Here is a 25,307-nt window from a genome sequence, read left to right on the forward strand (position 1 = left end):
CATACACATCAAGACTCTGTTAAAAAAAAAAAAAAAAAAAAACCAACTTAAGAAATCCCTTGGTGTATACATCACAAGGGCTCATTAATGATTTATTGATTCTTTTTTTAATCCTCCACTGAAAAAACAGAAATGTTCTGTGTCATGTATAAATTTTCACATTTATGGATAAATTAGGGATAAAGTGAACAGCTTCTCAAAATTGGGGAATAAGATAAACATAATTATCTTCCCATTTAAGAATTCATGGAGGAAGTAAAATTTCATATTTACATTTTTTTTCTGATTAGAAAAAGAAGAAAATCCCACATAATCCCATCAACTACTCTGTTGATTATTTTAATACACTGCCTTTGTCTTTGTTCTATGCATATATGTGGAATTTTATATCATTGAGAATATGCTTAGCACCCTGCTTGATTCACATAACATTTATTAAATATATATATATATATTTTTTTTTTGAGATGGAGTCTTGCTGTCTCCAGGCTGGAGTGCAGTGGCACAATCTTGGCTCACTGCAATCTCCGCCTCCTGGGTTCAAGCAATTTTCCTGCCTCAGCCTCCCGAGTAGCTGGGACTACAGGTGCACGCCACCACACCCAGCTAATTTTTGTATTTTTTAGTAGAGATGGGGTTTCACCATGTTGGCCAGGATGGTCTAGATCCCTTGACCTTGTGATCCACCCGCCTCAGCCTCCCAAAGTGTTGGGATTACAGGCGTGAGCCACCGCGCCCAGCTATTGAATACATTTTTTTCTGTGTTTTAGAAACATTTAAATTGACTCCAATGTAAATAAGAAATAGTGGCAATTAATATGCCCCTTCTTGAACCCATAATTTTGACCTTAAAAAAATCCACTGAGAAAGGATTTTTGCTTCTTTATTTGCTAAACAGGATTATTGCTTCTTTGTTTTAAAATAAAATTGTCAGCCTGGCACGGTGGCTCACGTCTATAATCCCAGCACTTTGGGAGGCCAAGGTGGGCGGATCACCTGAGATCAGGAGTTTGAGACCAGCCTGGCCAATATGGTGAAACTCTGTCTTTACTAAAAATACAAAAATTAGCCAGACATGATTGCAGGCACCTGTAATCTCAGCTACTTGGAAGGCTGAGGCAGGAGAACTGCTTGAACCCTCGAGGCGGAGGTTGCAGTGAGCCAAGATTGTGCCACTGCACTCCAGCCTGGACAACAGAGCAAGACTCCATCTCAAAAATTAATTAATTAGTTAATTAAATTTAATTGCCTGATCAACAGTCCATTTTAAAATTTATTTTAAAATTAACAGAAAGCAGGGGAGAGATAAAACACCCACTTACAAATTAACTCAAACAAACACAGTGAGGCCCCATCTTGCCATCACAGCTGCCTCCCAAAGCCCACCATTTACATTGGCAAGTATGAATAGCTACTCAACCAGTGGGCTCTGGACAGTGTGGGGAGTTCTATGGTTACTGCCAAAAGCCTTATGGGGAAGAACTGAAAGGACGAAAAGGAAAGAAGAAAGAATAGTAAAGCGAGTGATGAGTTTTAAGTTGGGAGTGAGGCAGTTCCCAGTGAAGAAGCAGTACCCTGGATTAACGTGCCTTTTTCAAAAGACTTTTAATGCAGAGACATGGACTCACAGCCCATCATACATACAGTGTAAAGTGTGCTTGCCATTTATTAGACCTTAGTCTACCTATTCTGGTATAAGCAAAGGGCCTGCCAGCTTTCGGCTTTCTACATATGCAAAACAGCAAGTCTGATGAATCCTGCATTTCATATCCTTGAGAATCAGAGTTAACAGTATGTATGTTGGGAAATGGAGGGTATGGGTCAGCTAGAAAGACAGTTCCCATGGTATATGACAATATCTTTCACATTATTCTCTCTTGGGTTCTAATATCCAGCCTTCAAATAAAGGTTACTTTTAACACAGGAAAAGAAATCCCTAAACTCCATTTTAGTAGAATTCCTATCATTCTTCAGAAGCAAATATTCTTTCTTAATAAAAATTACTCAACTCACCTGGGGGAATACCCTTTTAGAAAAAGAAATTGACTATCCTGTGTTCACAAGAGCATGGACCCGCTGCCTTGTCATTGGGACTTGAGGACTATTCCAAATAATGACATTGCTAATGTATTTCCTCCTTTACAGTCAATCTGAAATACTCTTCCAATTCAATTACTGAAACTCTTTTCTGGTCACATCAAAATGAAAAATCATGTTTCAAGAGCCTAGATTTTCAAAATGGCTAAAGCAACCCACTATCCTTGCAGCTTAGTTCTGCCCAACTTTTCCAGCATAGGAAAAAGAGATTCAAGAACACTGCAGTTTCTTTGCTGGAAATGGATTTGCTAGGATGTCCCCTCAATGACTCCCCCATCATGGAGGAATTATATAAACATGAAACAAACAACAAAGCCAAACAAAAACGAAAAGAAAACTACCCCCATAAAACCTCATGCCTTCAGTCATCAAGTCATATTTTGTTCTACCTCTTTGCTATCCTTCTCGCATGCTGCTGTTTGTCCAGCATGTGAATTACCTGTCTAATCATGCATACTATTTGGTCTATAACACACATGCAGCAAACAGCATACTTTTCATGATCTGAATGAAGACAATGATCTAATACTTTCATTTCAAAGTACACAATTCTAAGTTTTTCCATTTCCCCAAAACAGAGATCAAAAGCCTAATTTAAAACAAACTGTGATTTATTTTCTTTGTGAGATTACAGTACAAGACCGAGTGATAAAACCTATGCTTTCCTACAAAATAAAGTATATCTGTACTCTAGAGCACCTTAAGAATATTGATTCAACTTATAAAAAGTATAATAGCATTTTAGCCTTAATATTCAAAAACCTTGAGGAAGCAAATATCACTTTTGACTTGTCCCCTGTTTAATAATCCTCCACTGTAGATGACATTTATTGCTCGTATATCTCACCTTGGTGAGTAGAATTCTCAGTCCAAATCCCTGAAAGGAATAGTGTGGCTCCCTAGTGCAAATTTCCTGAGAGCCCCTTCCCTTAGCATGTGCCAAGAATCAAATCTTGGCCACTTAGTGCTCTGTGTTCCACATGTGAGCTCGCTACGCACTGAACGGCTGTGCTAACTGAGATGGATGGCCCTGTCAAACAGGAAGCTGGCACACCAGGGTGCAAGCAGTGGGATACAATGACCTTTACATTCAGAGAAAAATATCCCTAAAGTGGCATGAAAAGTTTGTGGGGGGAAGGGAAGGGAGATTCTTTTATTTCATTTAGGTACATAGCATGACATAAAAGCAATGGTGCCCAGTATGCAATTTGCTCAGGATCAAATCGTGAATATTCCTCACACAAGAAGGAAAGTCATTGGAAAAAGGAAATGAATCATCCTTTATCAGGCTGCTTTGAGAGCACTGGACTCTATGATTCAGCTACACCACTGTGCCCAGCCTGGCCAGCGCTTGGATTCAGACTGCGCTGGGATTCACAATAACTCGTAGGGTACTACCTGCTCTAAGAAAACATTCCTAATTTCTATTAGGCTGCTTTCTTGATAGAACTAAAGTATAACTTAAATACTTTAAAATATTTCTTAAAAAGCACTAATCTACTTACAGAATCAAATTAAATACCTTGGGAATTTAAATGCCTTGGTCAGCACACTTGTGACTTCATATCAATATTTAATTTTAATCTCTCATAGTATCCTTATTGGTACAAATGAGGCTCTGACTGATAGTTCTTAGGAATGATATGAAGAGAAACTCATTTTAAAAAAACAGCGAAAATCCTTGGCACATTCACAAATGTTAACTAAAGATAGGAATATAGGACATTAATATATCAACTAAGATCTGGAAGTTATGAATTTCTCTCCTTTAGTTATAACCATAATCATAAAGAATACTATACAATTCAATCATTTCAGCTGAAAAATCAAGAACATTCCATTAGATCAATTTTTTTTTTTCCATTACTTAAGGTTTGGGGGTAATTTTTGTTGTTATTTGTTTTGTTAATTCTTTGGCATGAAAGAACAATGGGCTATACTTCAAAATGAAACAACAGGAGCTCACAGTGGGCTCCCCAGTATTGTATAATACGTACTGAAATAATGATGCAATTTTAATATTTAATTAAAAAGTGAAAGGATTGATCATAAAGACACTGCAATATTTTTTAATTGAATGGACCACATCAAAACTACAAAACAGTTTTCAAAGATACAAAAGGATAAGAGGCATCCATTTTTTTCTGTTCAATTAAAAGCATATCACAAAGTGCAGAAGCCACAGGCCCAAAGCAATAAGTAAATTTCGAAAACTGAATGCTTTATACATCATGTATTACAAGTTTGGATAAGTCAGGAGTTAAATATCTCAGGACTGGCCCTAACTTAGAGAAAATAACAGTGTTATGAATGCAAAAAAGCTACGATCACTTTGAAATGCAAGTTGATTTTGAGGCTCTAGAAGTGCTGGTCAAATGCTTCCCAAAAAAACAACAAGAAAACAAGAAACAAGACCTTCTACAAGAAATATTCTGCTGCTCACTAGGAAATGCTAAATCTGAAAATTCTCCTTCAACCTTTGTTTGGAGAACTATTTCAGAAAACATATTCTTCCTCAAATTATGACACACAAGAGACTTGGGAGGAGAGGGGAGAGGCATTAATACCTTGGGCCTGAGCGGCAGAGCTATGAGAATACCCCAGGGCCAGGAGCGCAGTCTCCACCAGCTGGCTAAAAAGCACATCTTTCCGCACCAGGACAAACTCAGCGTGTTCTTCTCTGTTGTCATATTCAAGAGAGCCGTCCAACTGCTCCACGACACAAAAGACAGGAATCATCAAACCTGAAGGGACAAAATTCAAGAGCAAAACACAAACATTACAAAGCAAATCTCAATCACCATGATGAGAAGGGAAGCGACAGTTATAAAAATCACTCATCTGTGATCGACAGTGGTTTAGATTAAACAAGCCTCTTAGTCATATCAGCCTAATGGAAAGCTGTGGGTTTTCCCCCTTATTATTACAGAATTGCCCGGGGCAGCAGCAGAAGCCCTTAGATTCCAGTCATTTCCACCAACCAGAGGTGTCCTGATACATAGGTGAGACGAAGGTGACCTTACAGATACTAGATTCTTTAATGTCTATAGTTTCATCATTAACTGTTAGCACTAGTATTTTCAGATCAGATCTGCTCTTGTCTAGAAATACATTTCAAAGCTTCCAGTTATAATAAATATATTACTTTTAAATGTAAAAGTAATATACTTCAAAGCTCCTAGCTCCTTCTTACTAAAAAGGTATATTTGATTTTAGGACCTAAGCTGTTACGTGAATATAAAAAAGTCAATAGAAATTTAAAATAAGTCCCTCTTATATGTTTTTTTTTTAAATCCTAGTAAATAGGTTATCAACTAGCCTAAAAATAACATGATCATAAACGTCTTAACTTACATTTAATTTATATCAAAATATACATCCAAATGTAAAAGTGTGCCTATGTAAAATTATTTCTACATTAACATCATTTACTACTGGAAAGGGAAGATCTTTTCTTGTGCTTTCAGAGAAAAGAAGTAAACTACCCTAAAGAATAAAGCAAATTAGTCTAGTTGAAAATCTGTTGAAATCTGTTGTCACTGAAATATTTCTCTGCTTTGTATCAAAGTGTGAAAAGCTAAAAAATGTTTAATTCACCAAGGATTTTTTAAAACTGTTTTTTATTTTTAAAAAAAGTCATACAGGCACTTAAATCTAAACATAACCAAGGCAGAAGAAGATCAAAGTTTTATCAACATACAAGTAATAAACATGGACCCTGCCTAATGTGATTTGCACAGATTAGTATGTTACAGGTCTTCTTTTTGTGCAAGAAAAATTAAAAGTTATGAAGGATGGGTGAGCAGGCAGACAGGGGAGATAAAAGTTACATGGCCATGGTGAAGGTATTCACAACAAAAAGAAGACCTTTGTGTGAAATGACTATATGGAAATATGGTCCCTGACACAGAGAATGCATAGGAGTTTTTCAGAGCCCACTCCCTGTGGCCTCAACCCTAGAAGCCTCCTGACTCACTCTGATCTGGAAAGCCGAGGGTGGGAGCAGATGCTCTACAAACTACTGGGTCACAGATTGAGGTTTTTGTTCTAAAGATAATGCATTGGTGCAACTGGTTCCCATGTGCTAATTATTATTATTAAAGATAATAAGTATTGGGTATAATTATTAAATATAATCTTATTAACAATAATAATATTCATTAAGAATTGTTATCATTAAAGATCATGGTAATTATTATTAAGACTGCACAACAGTCTAACAAGTCAAACCATATCATACAAGACAACTATTGACTCAGTGTTCACTGCTGAGAACAAGAAAGCAGCATTATTGTCTAAAGCAAATACACTCTCCATGGTGTAGATTTATTTAAAAATATAAGATACAGGTGGAGCAGACTGATTTTTTAGACAAAGAAGAAGATTTAGGACAGCCACACAATGCCTAGCAAGACACATTTTTTTCATTGTGACCATTACTGCTAGATGAAATCCTTATTTATTTATAGCAAGTTTATTCCAAAAAAAAAAAAAAAAACCATATAGGATATGTAGCAAATAATATAAATTAGATTTCTTCCAAATTATCTTTTCTTTTTCTTTTTGAGACAGTCTCGCTCTTGTAGCCCAGGCTGGAGTACAGTGTTGAAATCTCGGCTCACTGCAACCTTCGCCTCCTGGGTTCAAGCGATTCTCCTGCCTCAGTCTCCTGAGTAGCTGGGATTACAGGCACCTACCACCATGCCCGACTATTTTTGTACTTTTGGTAGAGACAGGGTTTCGCCATCTTGGCCTGGCTGGTCTCGAACTCCTAACCTCAGGTGATCCACCCTCCTTGGTCTCCCAAAGTACTGGGATCGAAGGTGTGAGCCACTGCACCCAGCCCCAAATTACCTTTGTAGTCATTCATTTATCCACTGAATGCCTACTATGTGCCAGGTGGCTCCAGGGATACAAGTAAGAACAAGTCTTATATGACTGCTGCCCTCAATGTAGTTGAAGGTGCTGTAAAACCTTCCCACTCAAGCATAATGGCATTTTATAGGACTCATTCATGAGAGTCCGTACCAGCAAGGAATAGCCCCCATTTAGAGCTTTTAACTCTTACATGCTGGCATATAATCTTTGTCCAAGGAAGTAGGTAGATTTTTAATTCTAATTATTTAAGCATATGCACACATAGGGCCATATAGTCCATGGTGCCATAAGCTACTCCACCACTAATACCTGTGTGTACATAAGTGTCAATGCTGAAAATCCATGTGCAATTCCTAATGTCAATATCTGAGTGTCATACATCTGGGAATCACAGATAAGATCTTTAAATGAATCCAATTGCTCCATAAGCTATCATGTCTCCATTATTTAGAAACTATAAATCTTTCTCAAGTCTATGGTCAACTGAAAAACTTAAGACCCTATTAACTTTTAAAAATAATATTAACTATTCAACCAGTTAGATATGAAATACGACATGAAAGCACAGGGACCTATAACATGTAGGGACTTATAATTGTCAATTACTTAAATAGTTCCTAAACATTTTGCTTCAGTGATTGAAGAAAGCAATTGTTAGCTGACACATCAGTAATAGCTTCTTACAGAAAGCATGCACCAATCCTCCACTGGCAACACTTATTTAAAAAAAGCAGGGGGGTGCTTTGTGGTCATTTATAAAACAGTATTAATGAGGAATGTCTGATAATAGGGTTTGTTATGCAGCGCATATATATGAGACACTGAAGAATATCATAAAGAGCTTATATTTTAAAAAATTTACCTTCTTACTAGAATTTGACCCATCTAAACAATTATGGTTTTTATAATGAAATGCAATTTTTACAAAAGAAGAAAAAAGGAGGAAAAATAGATGTAACTGCTAGTGACAATAACAAGAGAAATGAAAAATAGTAAAATAGTATGACTGAGTTCAAGTGCAGAAAGAAGAAAATTAAGGCATAAGTTTAAAAAGCCTTTAAAAACTGGAAATCCCTAAGGGAAGCAAACTGTAAAAGGATGAGTAAAAATATCTGCAGAGAGAGAAAGAGACAGAGATTTGTTCATTTTATCCACAACTCGTCCCAGGCAAAAAGAAGGAAGAAAAAAAGAAAGAGAAAAAGTGACAACGGATAGAAAGATAGGGAGGTGCTTGAAAAGCACTTCAGAAAATAATTTAAGAGTGAGAAGAATTTAAAAGCTCCAATAAAAGAAAAATGTAAAACTGAAATGCATTTTCTTTTTTTTGGAAGGGGGGGTAACCTCAGTGATATGAAATGCATCTTCAACAAAATTTAGAAATGGTGAAGAACAAGGAAAAACTTGCTCTAGCCCTATATCTTGAGCTTCCAACATTATTATTATTTTTTTTTATTGTAGCACAGACCCATTTTCAGATAATCTAGTGGAGAACTTTGAACCTTTTGATTATAAGCCTTACTAAGCCTTTTACAATTGCAGGAGGTAAGCAGGTAGTTTAATCTGGAGAACAGGCGCTCGGCCTCAGCCATTTGCTAAAAATTAAGAGTTGTTCTAGTAATTGGGATAAATGATGAATTCTGTTGTCAAAGAGGCAAAATAAGCCTGGTACTCTCTCTACACTAGAAAAATGCATTTTTCCAACTGTCATTAGTGATGATACTGAAATTGTCACTTTTATTCTGACATTATTTCTGAAGAAGTGTGTATAATTTATAAAGAGTTAACCATTGTTACTGCCGCTGTTCATGGCAACAGCTGTGAGAACTGAGACACGTGGGAAAATGGTTAGATGTGGTGATGAACAGCACCGGGTCAGGGTCAAGTCCTGGCTCTGTCCCTCTTTACCTGTGTGTGACCTTGAGTAGTTCATCTGACCTCTCTGAGGCTCAAATTCCTCCTAGCTAAAATGCAAACAATATCTACATCATATATCTGTTGTGAGGATTAAACAACATCATATAGTTAAATTGTCTGATAGCTCTCAAACAATGGAATCTATTTATTTTCCTTTTTCTCAAAATCAGTATTAATACGATTTTACAGAGGAAAAAAATTAAGCAGTAATTCTTTTCAGGGTCTGTAATCAATGTTCCTGATACTAACTAAAAGGTATTTCTTCAGAATAAAGAGGATACTAATAATCACTGAATGACCTATTATGCAAATGACAATGGCTTGAAGTGTTTAGCATGCCCTATAGCAAAAAAGGTGAAAATGCCTTTTTAAAAGCACAGTAAAACTACCTGTGCATTATAGTAGCCTCTAACTTCATGTAGCAATTGAGCACTTGAAACATAGTTAGTCTCAAATTGAGATGTGCCATAAGTATAAAATACATATTAAATTTTAATGACTTAATAACAAAAAGAAATAAAAATAAATACATCATGAAGGTTTTTTAAAAAGTAACTGCATATTAAAATAATATCTTGGATATATTGAGTTAAATAAAATATGCTATGAAAATTAGCTTTGCCTGTTTAACTTTTAGTCTAGCTACCAGAAAATATAAAATTATACATGTGGCTTATATTGTATTAATATCAGAGAGCACTGTTCTAATGAACCTGCCAAATAACAATATACAAGTTTTTCTCGCACAGGATACATTTATCACAAACTGACAGTAGGCCATTGTGTGACTGTCGTGAGCCCTTTAGCTATCTTTCCTGAGTTGCAGATCTTAGGAGTCCTGAAGACAGAAGCACTCTTGGTTAAATTCCGAAATCCAAGGTGTTACCTTCTCTGCAATTGCAGGCTGCTGTTTCATTACTAACTATATTAATCCAACTTCTTTTATTAGGAAACAGTTCTTTCTCCCTTCCCTTCATTTTAAAGAACAGACTTCAGGAAATGTTAATACTGGCTATGAAAGTGACCTGAGGAATAGGTATTCGCGAAAGCTCTGAATGTTTAAAACTCAACAATGAAAGATGAATGGTGCAGCTGTGGCAGGACGTCTAGGTGACAGAATTCAACTGCCTTCCGTCAAAGTTAGGACATGAAATAAACCCCTGCTTTGTACTGCACTTCCTAGATTATCACATAATCTAACATACACACCTCTATCCTCTCCTCACATTTACCCTGTGACAGGGTTAGCATTATTCTCATTTAATAAATTAGGAAACTGAAACTACGAGAGAAGTAACATGCCCCAAGAAACACAGTGAGGCAAGGGCAGAAGAGTTCAGGTTATCCAGCTCTAAATCCCAAGCAGGCTGCTTTCCTGAGGGCTGAAAACAACACTCCAGATCCACACCCATTGAAATCTAAGGGCTTGGCTTCTAACCAAAAATGACCCTTTACCACTTGCTATGTCCAATGGGTGACCTGTGCTACTCATAAGTGAATTCACCTTTTCTGCCTGCCAGGTGTCAGGAACCATGCTAGGCATGGAGGGAGAACCAAAGAGGGCTCCTGACCTTCCATCATTCACAAAGAAAGAAAGGCTCACATGAATGGTCATACTCTAGTGTAAATCAGCATGGTCTCCAGCCTCCTCCCTAGCCCCTTTGTCTTCTATTCCACCTGCACTTCTGAACGACAGGACCCAGTCTGAGATGAGAGGAGGCTAGGCTTTCGCCTCCCTTCTTTCAAAGGAATCCTGAAGCCCATCTGTCTCTGGAAGGAAGGCAGCAGACAGGGCCTACACCATATCTAGTTCTATCACCTGAGAAGGTCGGAGGGCTAACTGGAGATTATGAAGACTGTAAGGCAGAGCCTTGCATATCTTTTCCTTGTATAAAAATGAACCTGAAGTACCAGAGAACAAGCTGCTTGAAACACTGAAAAAATCGTTACCACAAAAACTGAGTGAATAACTGTCTTCCAGAGGACTGAGAGAGAAAAAATGAGGGATGGCTAATATTTTTTCTTACTGTAAATTTACCAGAAAATCAAAATAACTACTTGTTCTATAACCTCATATACTCTCTCTCGTGCACTGATACATTCATACACACACATACTGAGTCACAGACAAGAAGAGAAGTAGCTTGCCAACATTAATGTCTAGCCCCTTCTTTACACCCTAAAATAATAAAGAAGCCAGTCACAGTGGCTCACACCTGTAATTTTAGCACTTTGGGATGCTGAGGCAGGCAGATCACCTGAGGTCAGGAGTTTGAGACCAGCCTGCCAACAGGGTGAAACCCCATCTCTACTAAAACTACAAAAACTAGTTGGGTGTGGTCGTGGGTGCCTGTAATCCCAGCTACTTGGGAGGCTGAGGGCAGGACAATGGCTTGAACCTGGGAGGCAGAGATTGCAGTGAGCCAAGACCGTACCACTGCATTCCAGCCTGGGCAACAGCGCGAAATTCTGCCTCAAAAATAATAATAATAATGAACAAAAGCCTGAGCACCTAAAATTGTGACCAAAACCAGAAAGAATTAATAGAGTGTCTTTCACCTCCCTGTTAGGGTCCCAGGCAAAATTTCCAAAAGGGATGCAGTAAGTCCTTCCTAGTGTCCTCTTTGCGGCCCTGCTATCCTCTACGCGGCACTCAGCAGAGGCACTCAGCCTCCTGGGCTAAGGCAGCTGCAGGTTCCACATTCCACTCTAGCCTCCTACTCCCTCCAGGGGCTAATCTCAAAAATTCCAGAGATTAATAGATTAAAAGATGCTTGCTACACTGCTTGAATGGTTTAGTGGCCTCCTTAATCTCCTCAGCTAGATCTTCATTGTAAAAGATACATTTTATTTCAAATAAGCTTCTCGTGGAAGGAATTTCAGGTAGTATAACAAGACACAGTAGAAAAAAAATTTTTCCTAATTGTTTTTTGAGAAGGAAGAGCAATCATTTGGATGCAAAGGGAGCCACCCACAGGTCCACAGGTGGACCAGAGGCCCTCTAGGCTCCCCCAACTGCTCCAGTTTTCAACACTGCTCCTCCCTGTTCTCAGCTTATAAACTACACATTCTCTGAAAAACGAATAATTCACTTGTTTTTCTAGCTGGTTTTGTTTTTTTCTTAACTCTTATTGTAGAAGAAGCAGGAGCCTAGACAGAGGTAGGACAGCTGCAGAAGTTCTAGGGGGTTTACAGGTGGAGATCAATTTTCCAATTACGAGGAAGGCAAACTCTGCATCATAATTACTATTTTTTTTTTTTTTTTTTTTTTTGAGATAGCGTTTTGCTCTTGCTGCTCAGGCTGAAGTGCAGTGCAATGGCGAAATCTCAGCTCCCAGCAACTCTGCCTCCAGGGTTCAAACAATTCTCCTGCCTCAGCCTCCCCAGTAGCTGGGATTACAGGCATGCACCACCAAGCCCAGCTAATTTTGTATTTTTAGTAGAGACGTTTCTCCATGTTGGTCAAGCTGGTCTTGAACTCCCAAACTCAGGTGATCCACCCACCTCGGCCTCCCAAAGTGCTGGGATTACAGACATGAGCCACCGCACCCGGCCAGCATAATTACTCTTAAGCACAAACTGAGGCATACATACAATAATTCGATTTTGTTACTTATCCATAACCCAGGTGCAACTCAGGATTAGACCTCCAACTAAATAATAAATAGCATATTATTTATTATTCAATTTTATTATTTATTACGAAATAATAAAACCAGACACTACTTTGCAACCCCTGAGGCCAATCTTAACTTTGGACAATAAAAACAAAAATAGGCCAGGGGGAGGATGGGAGGGTGGTTGCTAGTCCTGTCACACTGACCACCCCAAAGGATCAAACTGGGCCTCAAGTGGTAGGGAAGGAAAATGAGTTCTGGCCTTCCACACCTGATTCCAGGCCTGAACCCAGGCAAAGCAATCACAATTCAACCTAAAGTCAGGTCCGAGGGCTGAAGGAGAAACTCTAGGTCTCTAAACATCCTCCTGTTACAGAAATTTAGTGGGAAGATGAAGCTGGCCAGGCAGTTTGCAAAACAGTATTTCACAGGCATACAGGAGGCAATTCGTGGCAGCTTATCTAAACAAAAAAAGCCTGAACCACACCTGGGAACTCCGCCACAGCAAGCCTGACCCACGGAACTAAATTCTATGATGTCAGGAATGCCGAGGCTCTAGTGGGTGTGGAGGAGAGACCCACCGCTTTCCTCCTCAAACATGGTCTGGACTTAGATAAGTCTTCTTTACTCCCTCACGCCCCTCCTACCCCGAGCCTGACCTATATAGTAGGTCCAAGATAAATGTTGGTTTAGTTTAACAAAATGCCAATTCCAGTTAGTTATTAATCACCACCATTAATAGGCAGTGTCTCCCTAGCTGTCAAACTCGTCCATATCACTCTGGCCCCATTGCACTGCACTCAGCATCAGCAGACAAGGAAAGCTTTCTAGGAAATGGTCCACACAAGTGGACGCAGGAGCTTGCTCCATGTTGTCCAGGGGAAGCTGGCCAGACCACAGCACTGTGTATGACCACTGTTGACAGAACTTGTTGTCATATCACCACGGGCATCACATGGATGGGTGCGTAACGAAGTCGTGCACTGCACTGTGCTCTGTACACACCCTAGAGCCACCAGGGTCTTGCTGGCAGTCCTACCCATGCCCTGCACTGAAGGACTACAGCATCTTTTCTAAATTTAGTAACTATAGAAAGACAAAATGCTTAATGATCCTAGAATTAAAAATAATAATAAGGACAAAAGAGCATGGCAATGGCCGGAGCCTATTAATCCCAGCTACTTGGGAGGCTGAAGTGGGAGGGTGGTTTGAGCTTAGGAGTTTGAGGCTACAGGAGTTCAGGGCTCACTGTGCACAAATAGGATCGAGTGCACAGCGAGCTATGATCTCGCCACTGCACTCCAGCCGGAGTTACAGAGCCAGACACACCTCTAAAATAAATAAGTAATTTTTAAAAATACAAACGAAAAAAGGAAGATATACAAGCTTGAATCGAATATAACAGAAAAGTTCAAGTGTATGGCATGTTATTGAAGTAACCTCAGTTCAAGCGTAAATTCTTCAGGTTCTTTTTACAATAGTTTAAAAATGCATATATGTATATAAGTCCTCAGACTCAACCGCATGTTAAAAATGACTCTACCATAATTTATGAACACCAGGGTTTCTGTCCTTTGTTAAGTAAAATTTCATTCTGGAGGTTTCAGAGAGGGTTTTTTTTTTTTTTTTAGACAGAGTCTTGCTCTGTCGAAAATAGTATTTAAGTGGAGATCGATTCACCTCCCCACCTCACTCATCATCCTCTCTGGAAAAGCTATTTACAACTCAGAGTCCCATGTGTCAAAAAAGGAGTCAATGAAAATTGTCCCTACACTAACATTTACTTCAGGTTTTGAGCCTCCCTAAATGTTATTTTTTCTAATTCAAACAATTAAAAAAAACACCTTGATTAATTTCTCCAGTGTAGTGTTAAGGAAAGGTTAACTGTACTGAGGTCCTCTTGCAAGGAATTAATAAAGGAATCAAGTGCTCAGCTCTCAATAAGACAAGACTAACCAGATTTCTAGTGGGAATATTTGATAGCACAAGCATGTTTTCTTTGGGGAATTTAACTCACAAAAATTATTAAAAATTGAGATCAAACACTGGTGCAGAGCCTCAAAGGAAATCATAGTAGAATGGAGAGATTTTTATCAAATAAAAAACTGAAAAGTAAAGTTTTCATAGCAAAAAATAAAAGGCTTTCTCCCTCACAAAAAGAAAATCCTACTGTCTATATTTGGAGTTCAAATAAGAAAACGTTTATGGATATTTAATAGACGTGTAGAAAGTAACACTGTGAAATGAATGCAGATTTCACAAAGCCGAGCTTAGGCAGACAGGCAACTACCACCATCGTTTCCCAGCCATTAAAAGCCACTCTCATTCTTATATTCAACAAATGCATCCATCAAGATGCAATAGCAACCAAGCTGGTGAAAAGGCTAACACTGAAAAAAAAAAGAAAAAAAAAAAAAAAAAAAAAAAAAAACAGGAGGGAGAAAGAGCAAGAAAGCCGAAACCATAGCGTGTATTCTCTAGTCCCCTTAGGGGATCTGACTGAGATCTCTGGTTTGCAATAAGTAGGATATTATTATTGTGACTCAGATCAAGTTAATAAAACCCAACCTACAGAGCAGGGAAACCAGGGTCTGACAGAATACTTCCCAGACAAAATATTTTAAGTATATATGTAGTACCTGTGCAATTTATAGAAATTAATCAGAAAAACAGAACAGAGAAAACTAGTATATATTTTTTTCACTTTATGGTTCTAATACATCTTCTTTATAATTTATAAAATTTCCAAAATAAAATATTAAAATTAATATTTTTTTAAAGAGACTATCGAAGTCTCTGCACACAAATCTCTTGGAAACCTTATGTACATCTGAATATGTTTATCCAAAGGATATCACCCAGCCAAAGAAAGAGTTATTTCACTTTTCTCTGCCTTTGAGAAGCGTTATCAAAACCTAAAGTGATTTCTCCCCAGGACAAAAAAGCAAGAAATCTTTACCCTAAATAAAATGTAAGATTCTACCTGCCTCAAAGCAAAAACCCTGGAAGACTACTGCAGCATTTTAGATTGGGAGTAATTCCAGGTATGAACACCTTAATCTCAAAAAAATTTCATTCTCCCCAGAATCCCCAGTTCATAAATTATTTAAGCGTAGAATATTAATAATTTCTGAACCACAAAATAAAGGTATTGGTGTTGTCCCTCCCCCTAGAAGGCCAGTTTCAAAACAGTTCTATACTGACAAGCCCAGTACAAAATAACAGAAACACAAGTCAAACACTCTTTCAAACTCCATATTGAAAGAGAAAAGAATTTCATTTGGGATTAACTTAATAGTATACGTTTAAGTTTATGGGTGAACTCTAGTATCACCCAAGAGATAAGAGCTACTATTTTATCTTGGCACCATCACTGCTAGATCTAGATGGAGATGATAAAAGAAACTAAACATGACAGTTTCTATAAGTTCATTTCTTTATTTTGTTAACACAAATAGGATCGACAAACAGCTATGTTTTCAAAGAGCAAGCCTGTGTTTATTCTATATATGAGAGGCTGGCGGCGAGAAAGATGGCTTTACTGAGTCATTCTAGCAAAGGAAGAAGAGAGCTGCATCTCAGAAGCCTGCCTTGGTTAAAAAGAACTGTCTCCCTCAAACTCACTTTCAAGCTATACATCAATCTTCAATATAATTATGTTTGACAGAATATAAGCTCTTGGCAGTTAACTTGTTTACAATAAATGCTTAGTTTGGGTACATGGACTGTATTTCAGTCCTACAAATATCAAACACAAACCTACAACAGTCCCATTATGAAGCTGAGAATTATTTTGCTATAAATCTTTTTATTGGGGGGCCAAGGGAATTACTTTTCAGCTTGTTTCCCACTAACCACTTGGAACAGTGTGAAAAGAGGTACATTTATGCTCTGACCCTGTGCTAATTGGAATTCTATACATTTCCATAGGAGAGTGTTCAGTATCAACCCCGAACATGCAGGTCAGCCCCCAGTTCTGCCATGGCGGCAAAAAATACACATAAAACAAAAGGGTTCTTACTAAAGTCACAGCATTTTCCTACAGTTCTTTTTCTCCTCAAAGTTTCTTGAGAATTAATGACCATTTGTAACAGTGTTGGCAGACTTTCAATGGTAAGCACCAGTTTTGGGGGGTGTTTTTAAGTAAGCAGTAAAAATGTGCTTAAGGCTCAAACTTGCCATATGAACGAGGCTGTAAATAGAGTTAGTTTTGCTGAATATTACCTAGAGATTCATTTGAGAAGGAAAAAGTCAGGATCACCTTATTTACCCTTGTAAAATGGCTTTATCTGGGTATTAAAGGTTTAATAACTTCCTATTCAGAGAACAATTTGCTCTTCTTATACTCCCTCGATTCTAAAGGGTTTGGGGTGTTCTAATATCACATTTCCCAAATCTAAAGGACAGCATCTTGTCTGAATGGAGCCTCTAGGAATGCTTCTCTCCTGACAGGAATCTTCACTCACATTCTGAATACCTTCTGGTTCTCAGATGAAGATAACTTATCATTTTAAGGTTTCTTTGTTGCTTTCTAATTTCCCATTTAACATGTAATTAGATTCCTAATAACTCAACTTTAACATAGTATTAATACATGAAAAAGATCATATTAAGAATCGCAGTTTATCTTCCAAAATAAACAATACTGAAAAATTCAGTCACATTATAACCTAATATTAAGATTCCAATTTTTTCCTAGTCAATGTTACAATTACAGGTGACAAAAAAATTTAAAACTTGTTTGTCTCTCAGCTTCTAATAAAGAAGAATAGCAACTGATTTATAAGTTTCAACTGTCATGCAAAATGATTTCATTAAAAATTTTTACCACATGGCTTTCTTGTATGTACAGGGAAGAGAGACAGAAAGAAAAATATTTTCACTGCATTATCAGCCTCACAGAACTTTCTTGTTAATACCAAAGCACTAGTTTGCAATGTGAACTAATGGAAAATTGTTAAATTCACCTAAAATAACCACTCCTTTTTTTAAACTAAAGAAGCCCTTTTAAAACCTTGACTATTTAATTGCTGTTTACTTGGAGAAGGGGGACAAGGAGAAGGTGATCATATAAAAAAAAATCAAAACGCTTTTTTTTTAATTGTACAACAAAAATTCCCTCCAAGGCAAAAAAGACATTATGCCAAGTTCCACCCAGAATTAATGTTTAGGTTTAAATTATAAAGTCCAGAAGAAACGGAACCACTAATAGACCCTTAAAGCTCATGGCCTTCATCAACGCTGTTAGGTTATGTAAATTTTAAAACTGAAAACACTTTGCTGACAAAAGCATTTTAATGAAGGCGCTATTAACTAGACTCTCTGGATTAAATAACTTTTTTTAGAAAAGCTTTTTTAGGGCATTTGATGTACACTCCACTCTAAAGGGATGATAAATGCTCGGGAAAGTTCTGAAATTATGAAACCTTCACCAGGAGGATGTACTGTCTATCTTGTTTCTTTCATGTTGTCACCTCAGAAAGGTTTTTAAATATGAAACCCAAGAAAACTCAGCGACAGATGAAAGAAATATTCCCCTGTAAGTCTGTCAACTGAGTAAAACCTGGGGCTCTGACTGCTCTGATGGCCAACGTTATTTGCAGTTTTAGTATCCCCATAATGAGCAGGGTTCCTGGGTGAACTCCACCGTCACCACCTAGGTTTCTTCAGGAGCTCACAGTTTCTATGAATAAAGTAACAAATACATCCCAGAATGAGGGAAAACAAGCCCCTGATCTTGGCTGCTGCCCGGCGGTTCACTCGGAGTTGCTGAAAGCATAGCTCTGTGGAATGAGAGCTGGAGTCTCAGCAACGTTAAGAACATCGATTTCATGATTCAGAGGATTGCAGGTCAAAGAGGAGCCTCTGCATTTCGGGTGACAGTCGAGCGAGTACGTATCAGGTGATGTGCCCACAGGGCAACTCTGGTTGCCCCCATGTGTGCTGAGAAGAAATGAGGGTGCTCATTATTCAGCCTCAACTCTCTCTCTCCCTTTCAGCCTGGTTTGGACTTTGGGAAGAGGAAGAACAGCAGGCCCAGGAACCACACCTAACCCTTACTTCGCTGGGCTTTGTAACAAGAGGAACATTCATTACTTCTGACTTCCATTTACAGAGACAAAAAAAAAAAAAAAGTGGGGGGTGGTTAGAGAGTAGTTCCACCTCAGGTAGAATTTAAGAAAATGAGATTTTCCTGGTTAAACTGTGTATGAAGAGAAAGTCAATGGTCATTTGTAATGTCTCCTGGGCAACCACTTCCCATGGGTTCCTCTCCAACTTCCCAGGGAAGAATGGGAGCCAAATGGTCTCTCCCCAAAACAGATTTTAGCTAATAAACACAACAAAGTAAGGGAAAAGCACTTCAGTTTTTCTGCATCTTCTTCAAGACTAAAAATTTGTACATTGTGTGACAGGTCCACCTCATTTTTCTTAATGATGTTTTTATTATTCTTTCACTCAATTAAAGCAGAAATGAATATTGCATCTTCTGACTGTATAATTGTTATTGTAATCTGTTTTCGATCACTGCTTGGGAAATGGGTCCAAAACAACATAAACTCTCCACCGCCTCAGAAGACAAGTCATTTTCTTTTACTACAACACTTAAAGGGACATTTATCATGATGCTCTGTTAGCATCTTTGGATTATGACAAAAGAAGGTTCTTGTTCTGTTTACCCCCAAAAAATAATATTTCAAAAATGCTATTGCTATTTCAAACGTTTTGATATGAATGCATCTTCCCAGTAAGCTATTAAATATATCAATTTTGCCTTTCTTTATATGCAATAATAATTGAAACGAATGCAATAAAAAGTACTCAATTTTAATATAGGACATAATTGGGAAATCTAAAAATACAGTATTTTTACTTTATGCCTTTTATCCTTTCCCAGGAGTCTTGGGCATGGCATTCAATCAAATTTGTTCTCTTTGCAAAGAAAATATTTTCTTGTGTTAAAAAAATATCAGTCATAATCAGTTATGAAAGAACTGATACACTTGCTTTCTAGCCAAATGCAAAAAACAAGTAAAAAGTATTTTTTAAAGAAAGAAAAAGATGTATGTGGTTAATGTGATGAAATTCAAGCTGTTTCTACGACAAATGCCTGCAAATCACCTCTGCTAGATCTCAGTACTTTGGAAAACATTTGCTCTAACTAGAGTCTCTTATTTTATATATAACATACATATATATCTGTGTAAGTCTTCAGTCAAATATAAACGAAAGACACTGAACTGCTGTGTACATTTCAGTAACTGTGCAACCATCAGTGGGCACCAAACAGCTACCCTGGTCTGAAATGGATCCCTTTTGATAAATAGTAGCTTGCAGTGCTTCCCCTTAATTTTTTGAATTTTGTTGTTATGTTACAGTTTAATAACCAACTATGCTAAGATAAAACTCCATTCTAATGGTATGGCTACTAGGTTATTGCAGAACTGAATTTGCCCACACACTATTAACGAGTAATAGTACCAGGAGCAATTAAAACTGAAATATATTAACCCAGGAGGTTTTCCTGTGCAATGTGTCATAACTACCCATAAAGAATATGCTTACTATAAGACTGACATAGTTTGCTGATAACTTTATTGCAAGGTTCAAATTCTTGAAATTTCTACTAATGCTTTTATCTGCATTTTAGGCATTTGTCAAACTAATAACTATAACATCTACTAGTTTAAGGACATAATCAAAAAGCGGGAAAATGCATGCAATAAATCCTATTGTCATAATTATATATCTAAAACAGGTTTATTCCATATTATGTCTTTTTATCTAGTTTTTAAAAAATCTCAAACAACTAAACCTTTTTAATTGAGTAGGAAAAGATACTCAAGTTGTAGAATGTGATTTCTGTTGCAGACTTTCAGTGCCCCTTAATTATACTGATTTTACCACAATTCTTAAATCACTTGCTACCAAACAGCAAAATAATTCTCTTAATTGAAAAATATATATACAGATAGAGTTCCATAATTTTGAAAACTCCATCATGGAACATTTTTACAAAAACACTGTAGCATGTCATGTTTATGGGGTTTGTTTCTACGTAGAAGAAGAAAAATAATTCTTTGGTTAATTGTTAACAATTAAGAGAGCAATGGAAAATAGCACACTATAGTGGTTACAACTGTGCTTTTTTCTAACTCTGTAAGTCCTCAACTGGTTTTTGTTTTAGTCATACCTCAGTTCCACTCAGGGCATCTACTTTGACTTTAAAATATCTATCACATTACATTTAAGTAGTAGCATGATGAATCTTTTGTATATAAAAATCCATTTTTAACACAGACATTTTCAAAACCTCTATTGCATTTTAAAATAACAGGAATTCACAGCTCTCCTTACTGGCACCCTAAATTAATGCTGGAGAGCAGTGCTGATTGGAAGTGAAAAAAGACCCATACAATCAAAGTCAGTAGAGGCAAATCATTCATTTAAAAATTGCTACAAAGAAAAGAATAGAAACTAAAAGGCAAACTCTTTTCTTCATTTTTCTGAGCTAAGCTTAAAGGTCTCCTACTTGAAACCATTTTAGGTTATTTCTCTCTTTTTTTTTTTCCAAAATATAATGAGTTAAAATGTATGGGTTAGATCCAACATTTCACTGCTGTTCTTATTCTTGGGGAGTGGGGGAGACGGGGAACTTGCTGCCAAAGCTTCTGAAAAGAGAGTTTGGGCTGCTAATTTTCCGTTCACAAAATCTAAATTCCCCTTATGCATTCTCACACAACTCATGAAATAATATGAAACAGTATTATATCACTGCAAATTGAGACATTTTTATCAAAATAAAGAGTGATGATGCCAACATTTCATTTGTCATTTCCCACTTGTCACTTTTCACTGACAAACTGTTACACATACAACTTTTGTCAAATGCTCCATCTTTAAATATGTTCCAAAATGCCATTGTATCTCAGTGTTCATGTAAAGAAGATAGTAAAAATTACTATGTTACCATCTATTAGTTATATAGGTTTTTAAAAGACTACTTATTAAATAAAAGAGCCTAAAGGATTCTTTATTAATTTACATGCTATGTAGGATGAAGTCTGGCTTTCTGAAATAAAACAAACTACATATTTTGAACACCTAATGTGAGATTTTTAGTTATAAGAAACTTTTCTTAATGGTCAGAAATTTTATTCCAACAGAAACCTAAAAAGTTTTAAAAGTATAACCCAAGAAAATAATACAATTTGGAATTCATCTAGCCCTGTAAATTAACATGTCTTTTTAAGTATACACATATATGCTAACTCTATAAAAAATACTTTTTTAAAAGAAAAAAATAGGATTTTAAACTATAACCACCAAACTTCACTTCTTACTACTTTGTCAGATGTACCAAATAATTACTGTAGTCTTGCCTGGAATAAAACTGATTTCCATATATTTAAAATGACTTAAATTCATATTCTTAGCTATCTAATAAATGATGATTAGTCTGTTTTCCCCTCTCTACAGAGATACATTGGTTTAAAAAATTTCAAGAAAGAAAAGAAGAATTCACACAAGATATCTCATATGTACAGACTTTGCTGGTTACAACCCTCTGGGAAAGGATGATATTGGTTATTTTCTGCATGGGTTAAAAATCAGATGCCTTAAGAGACATCTATGTCGTTCGTACACACACACACACACACACACACACACACACACAACACTACAGATGATCTTGAATACACAATGGTCAGTGGGTTTCTGCTGATGGAACATAAGGCTTCCAAAATTACTTGAAACATCAAATTATGCTCAGGACTTTGAGGGGCGGATACCCTATGTTCTATTTAATGTGTATGTTCGATTGCATATATTTTTTTAACCAAGTATATCTTTATTTTAATAACAGGCCAAGAACCAAAAACACTTTAGAGAAGAGTTATTTTTCTACCTCAGCAAAACTACAGAGGACATGTTAGATTGCTGGATGACCCCAAAGCCTAAGTTCATTCTATTTAAAAGGTCTTCACACCCTTTAAAAAAAAAAAAAAAAAGAGAGAGAGAGAGAAAGAAAAGAAAAGAAAAAAAAAAGTGGGTGGGAGGGAGAAATGCAATCTTTTCTCTTTTGAAGTAATGAGTCCTTCCTACAAGTATTATGATATTCATCCTTGGAAATGGAGTTTTCTCCATTTTACCCATGTTTACAATATATTTCTAATTTTCTAAGTATTTTATACATCTCCATATATACCTATCTATACTTTCATATCTGCATTCCTTTCAAAAAGTTAAATGTCTCTCTACTGTTGCTGATATGGTGACTACACCTGACCTGAACTACATTTCTTTTCATCTGAAAGGAAATGTTCCACATGTAGACAATTAAACTAACTGTTGTTGTAGACAATGTTCAGCTTGAAATGAGGCCCTGACTAACAATCTTGATCACATTTGCTTCCCTATTTAAATACATCAGTGTGTACTGCATAATGATTTTTTTCCCCTTGCAACAAGACAGTTATATTCTTGAAAGGGCTGCCTGGTAGCACAAATAGGTCTACTTTGGGTAGTCTAGTTATAAGATAACTTCGACAGAGAGTATGCCAACAAAATTAAATTGTTATTTATAAAACATAAATTATTTTTCAAAAATAAGCAAAAATTTTTTTAAAAAAGCGAATCTTTCTAAAAGATATTTTCAATGTTTAAATATTTTTCCCTAAAATCTAGAACATTTATCATCAAAAAAATCATAAAAATTCATAGGAAAATTAAAAATATCAAAAAGATTTCTGATGTTTAATGCCTCCTATCAGCAAATACACCATCTGGTATATTCAAGCGCTGTTCATTCAGTTTAAATAAAGCTGCCTAAAAGTTCTTCTTTAAGCCAAACATTAAAAAATGAAAATGCTTGTGTTAACAATGAATGAAGCACAATAATTTACTGCCATTAAAGCACAACTGGCCAGCACCTTTCAGCAGTCCAGGAGAAAAGCAGAATACCTTGCTTCCTCTGGAAACTTGATTGGCATCACTTTCATTTTATGCTGTTAAGTTGCGTGGCTGAAGCATTCCACACAGCAGAACATTTTAGGTGCTTATGCTAATGGCGGTAAAAAGGATCATCTGACTCTAATTTTCATCATCCTTAATAATCTCTTCTTTTCCTAAAACTTCAAATAGATCTGTAAGTTTTAATCAACAATTTCACAAATATAAATTTCCCCACCATTAATCATCCTTTTTCAAAATCCTTATGGAGTGAATTACTAGCTGAGAGGGGACGCCAATTCTAGTAAGTGAATGTTACCCAGCAGGGATATAAAGCTGTCAACACCATGGTGCTCTTGCTAGCTCTAAACTCTCTCCCAGCCTTCATATGTTTTTTAAAGAGATATTAGCCTTTTTTTCCTAAGGACCTTCTATGAAAGCTGACTGGCATATACATCTGAGCCCTTATATTTTATTAGATACATGCTTTAAAACACACCGCTCAGATAAGAGCAAAAACATCCTAGAAAGTGTTGCAAAGATAAAGCAAAACTGATCTAGTTTCTCATACAGTCTTCTAAAACTAACCACATTGTAAACAACACACTTTTAAGACCCCTGTTAAATAAAACACAACCTTAAAGACTGTGACAGTGTATCTACCACTTCTACTATTTAAATTCAGACACTAAAATAATGCCCCCCTGTTAATGAATACTTAGTTCTCACCAAAAACACAGCAAATTCCCTCTTCTTAAACAAGTAGAGTAACAGCAGTAGAATTTACTATTGCCAATGCATTCATAAATATATTTAAAATATATTTACCTCACTGCTTATCAAAAGCAGTAAGATAAATTGCTATTTGATTGGGCATTCAATTAACTTCATGTCCCTTATTTTTAAAAGAACAGCATTTAAGAAAGAGGAACACTAAAGGTTAACAAATATGTACTCCCAAATTTTTAGCTACACTTTCAAGACAAATTTTATTGTATCTGTCTTTACACCATTGACACGACTGCAATATATCTGAAAATGGTAATAAATAATACAGAGCCACAAATACTTGTGTAGTTATCTATGCTTACTATATTGCTTTATATAGAAAATTTAAACAAAAGAACATAGAATGGTAGAAATATAATCTACTTTATATTTACTCTATGTTCAAAAAAACCTTTAATTACAAAAAACTTTTGAGTAGAAATTAATTTTAAACATTTTTTTAAATTTAGAATGTGCAATTTTTAAAAGGGTTGGCTTTGCTCCAAACTATATACATGGTTAAAAGTTACAAAGAAATTATTAACATCTTAATGTACATTTGGAAATTATATAAACTTAAACTCATAAAGTAATTGTTACCATTCAATTAGAAAGCTCTGTACTATCAAAATCTTATCTTCTAAGTTATTATACTCCAAAGTTGTCTAAATTAATCTCTTTACAATCTATTATACTATACAGAGTAAAAGCTTTCTTTTAAAACAAATTTAAATTCCACTAAACATACACTATTGCAACCACTTCACTATCAAGTATTATAAATGATATGTATTAAGACAAAATAATGTCATCTTTATTTTCAATTTGGGAAGCAGCTAATAAGACCTCTGCTATTACTAAATACAGTTAATTAAGAGAAAGTGTCCAGTGCAGCTGGTTGAAACGAATCTATTATTCTTCACCAAGATAATAATTTTAGTTTATAGCAAATATATAAGGACTCAAATGTGAACTGTAGTCTCAGAAAATCTGAAAAGCAACCAAAAACCAAAGGTATCCCTGGTCAACAGACTGAGGTACTTTCCTTCATAGTTCGATATGATATAGAAGAAGGGGAAAAAA

At 36.3% G+C, this 25,307-nt stretch overlaps 1 protein-coding gene across 3 annotated transcripts in view; it reads right to left on the reverse strand.

Moving 5' to 3' along the window:
• SATB2 (SATB homeobox 2) overlaps nucleotides 1–25,307 on the reverse strand; it is a 189,313-nt gene that overhangs the window by 156,757 nt on the left and 7,249 nt on the right. For all 3 annotated transcript variants that reach the window (XM_037744524.1, XM_017545183.2, XM_017545182.2), the window contains one exon: nucleotides 4,665–4,841. In XM_037744524.1, the coding sequence (XP_037600452.1) occupies nucleotides 4,665–4,836 (172 nt within the window). In that variant the 5' untranslated portion in view covers nucleotides 4,837–4,841. The remainder of the gene's footprint in view (nucleotides 1–4,664; nucleotides 4,842–25,307) is intronic.

This window comes from Cebus imitator, unplaced genomic scaffold (genome assembly GCF_001604975.1).
Source record: "Cebus imitator isolate Cc_AM_T3 unplaced genomic scaffold, Cebus_imitator-1.0 Scaffold178, whole genome shotgun sequence".
Lineage (NCBI taxonomy): Eukaryota > Metazoa > Chordata > Mammalia > Primates > Cebidae > Cebus > Cebus imitator.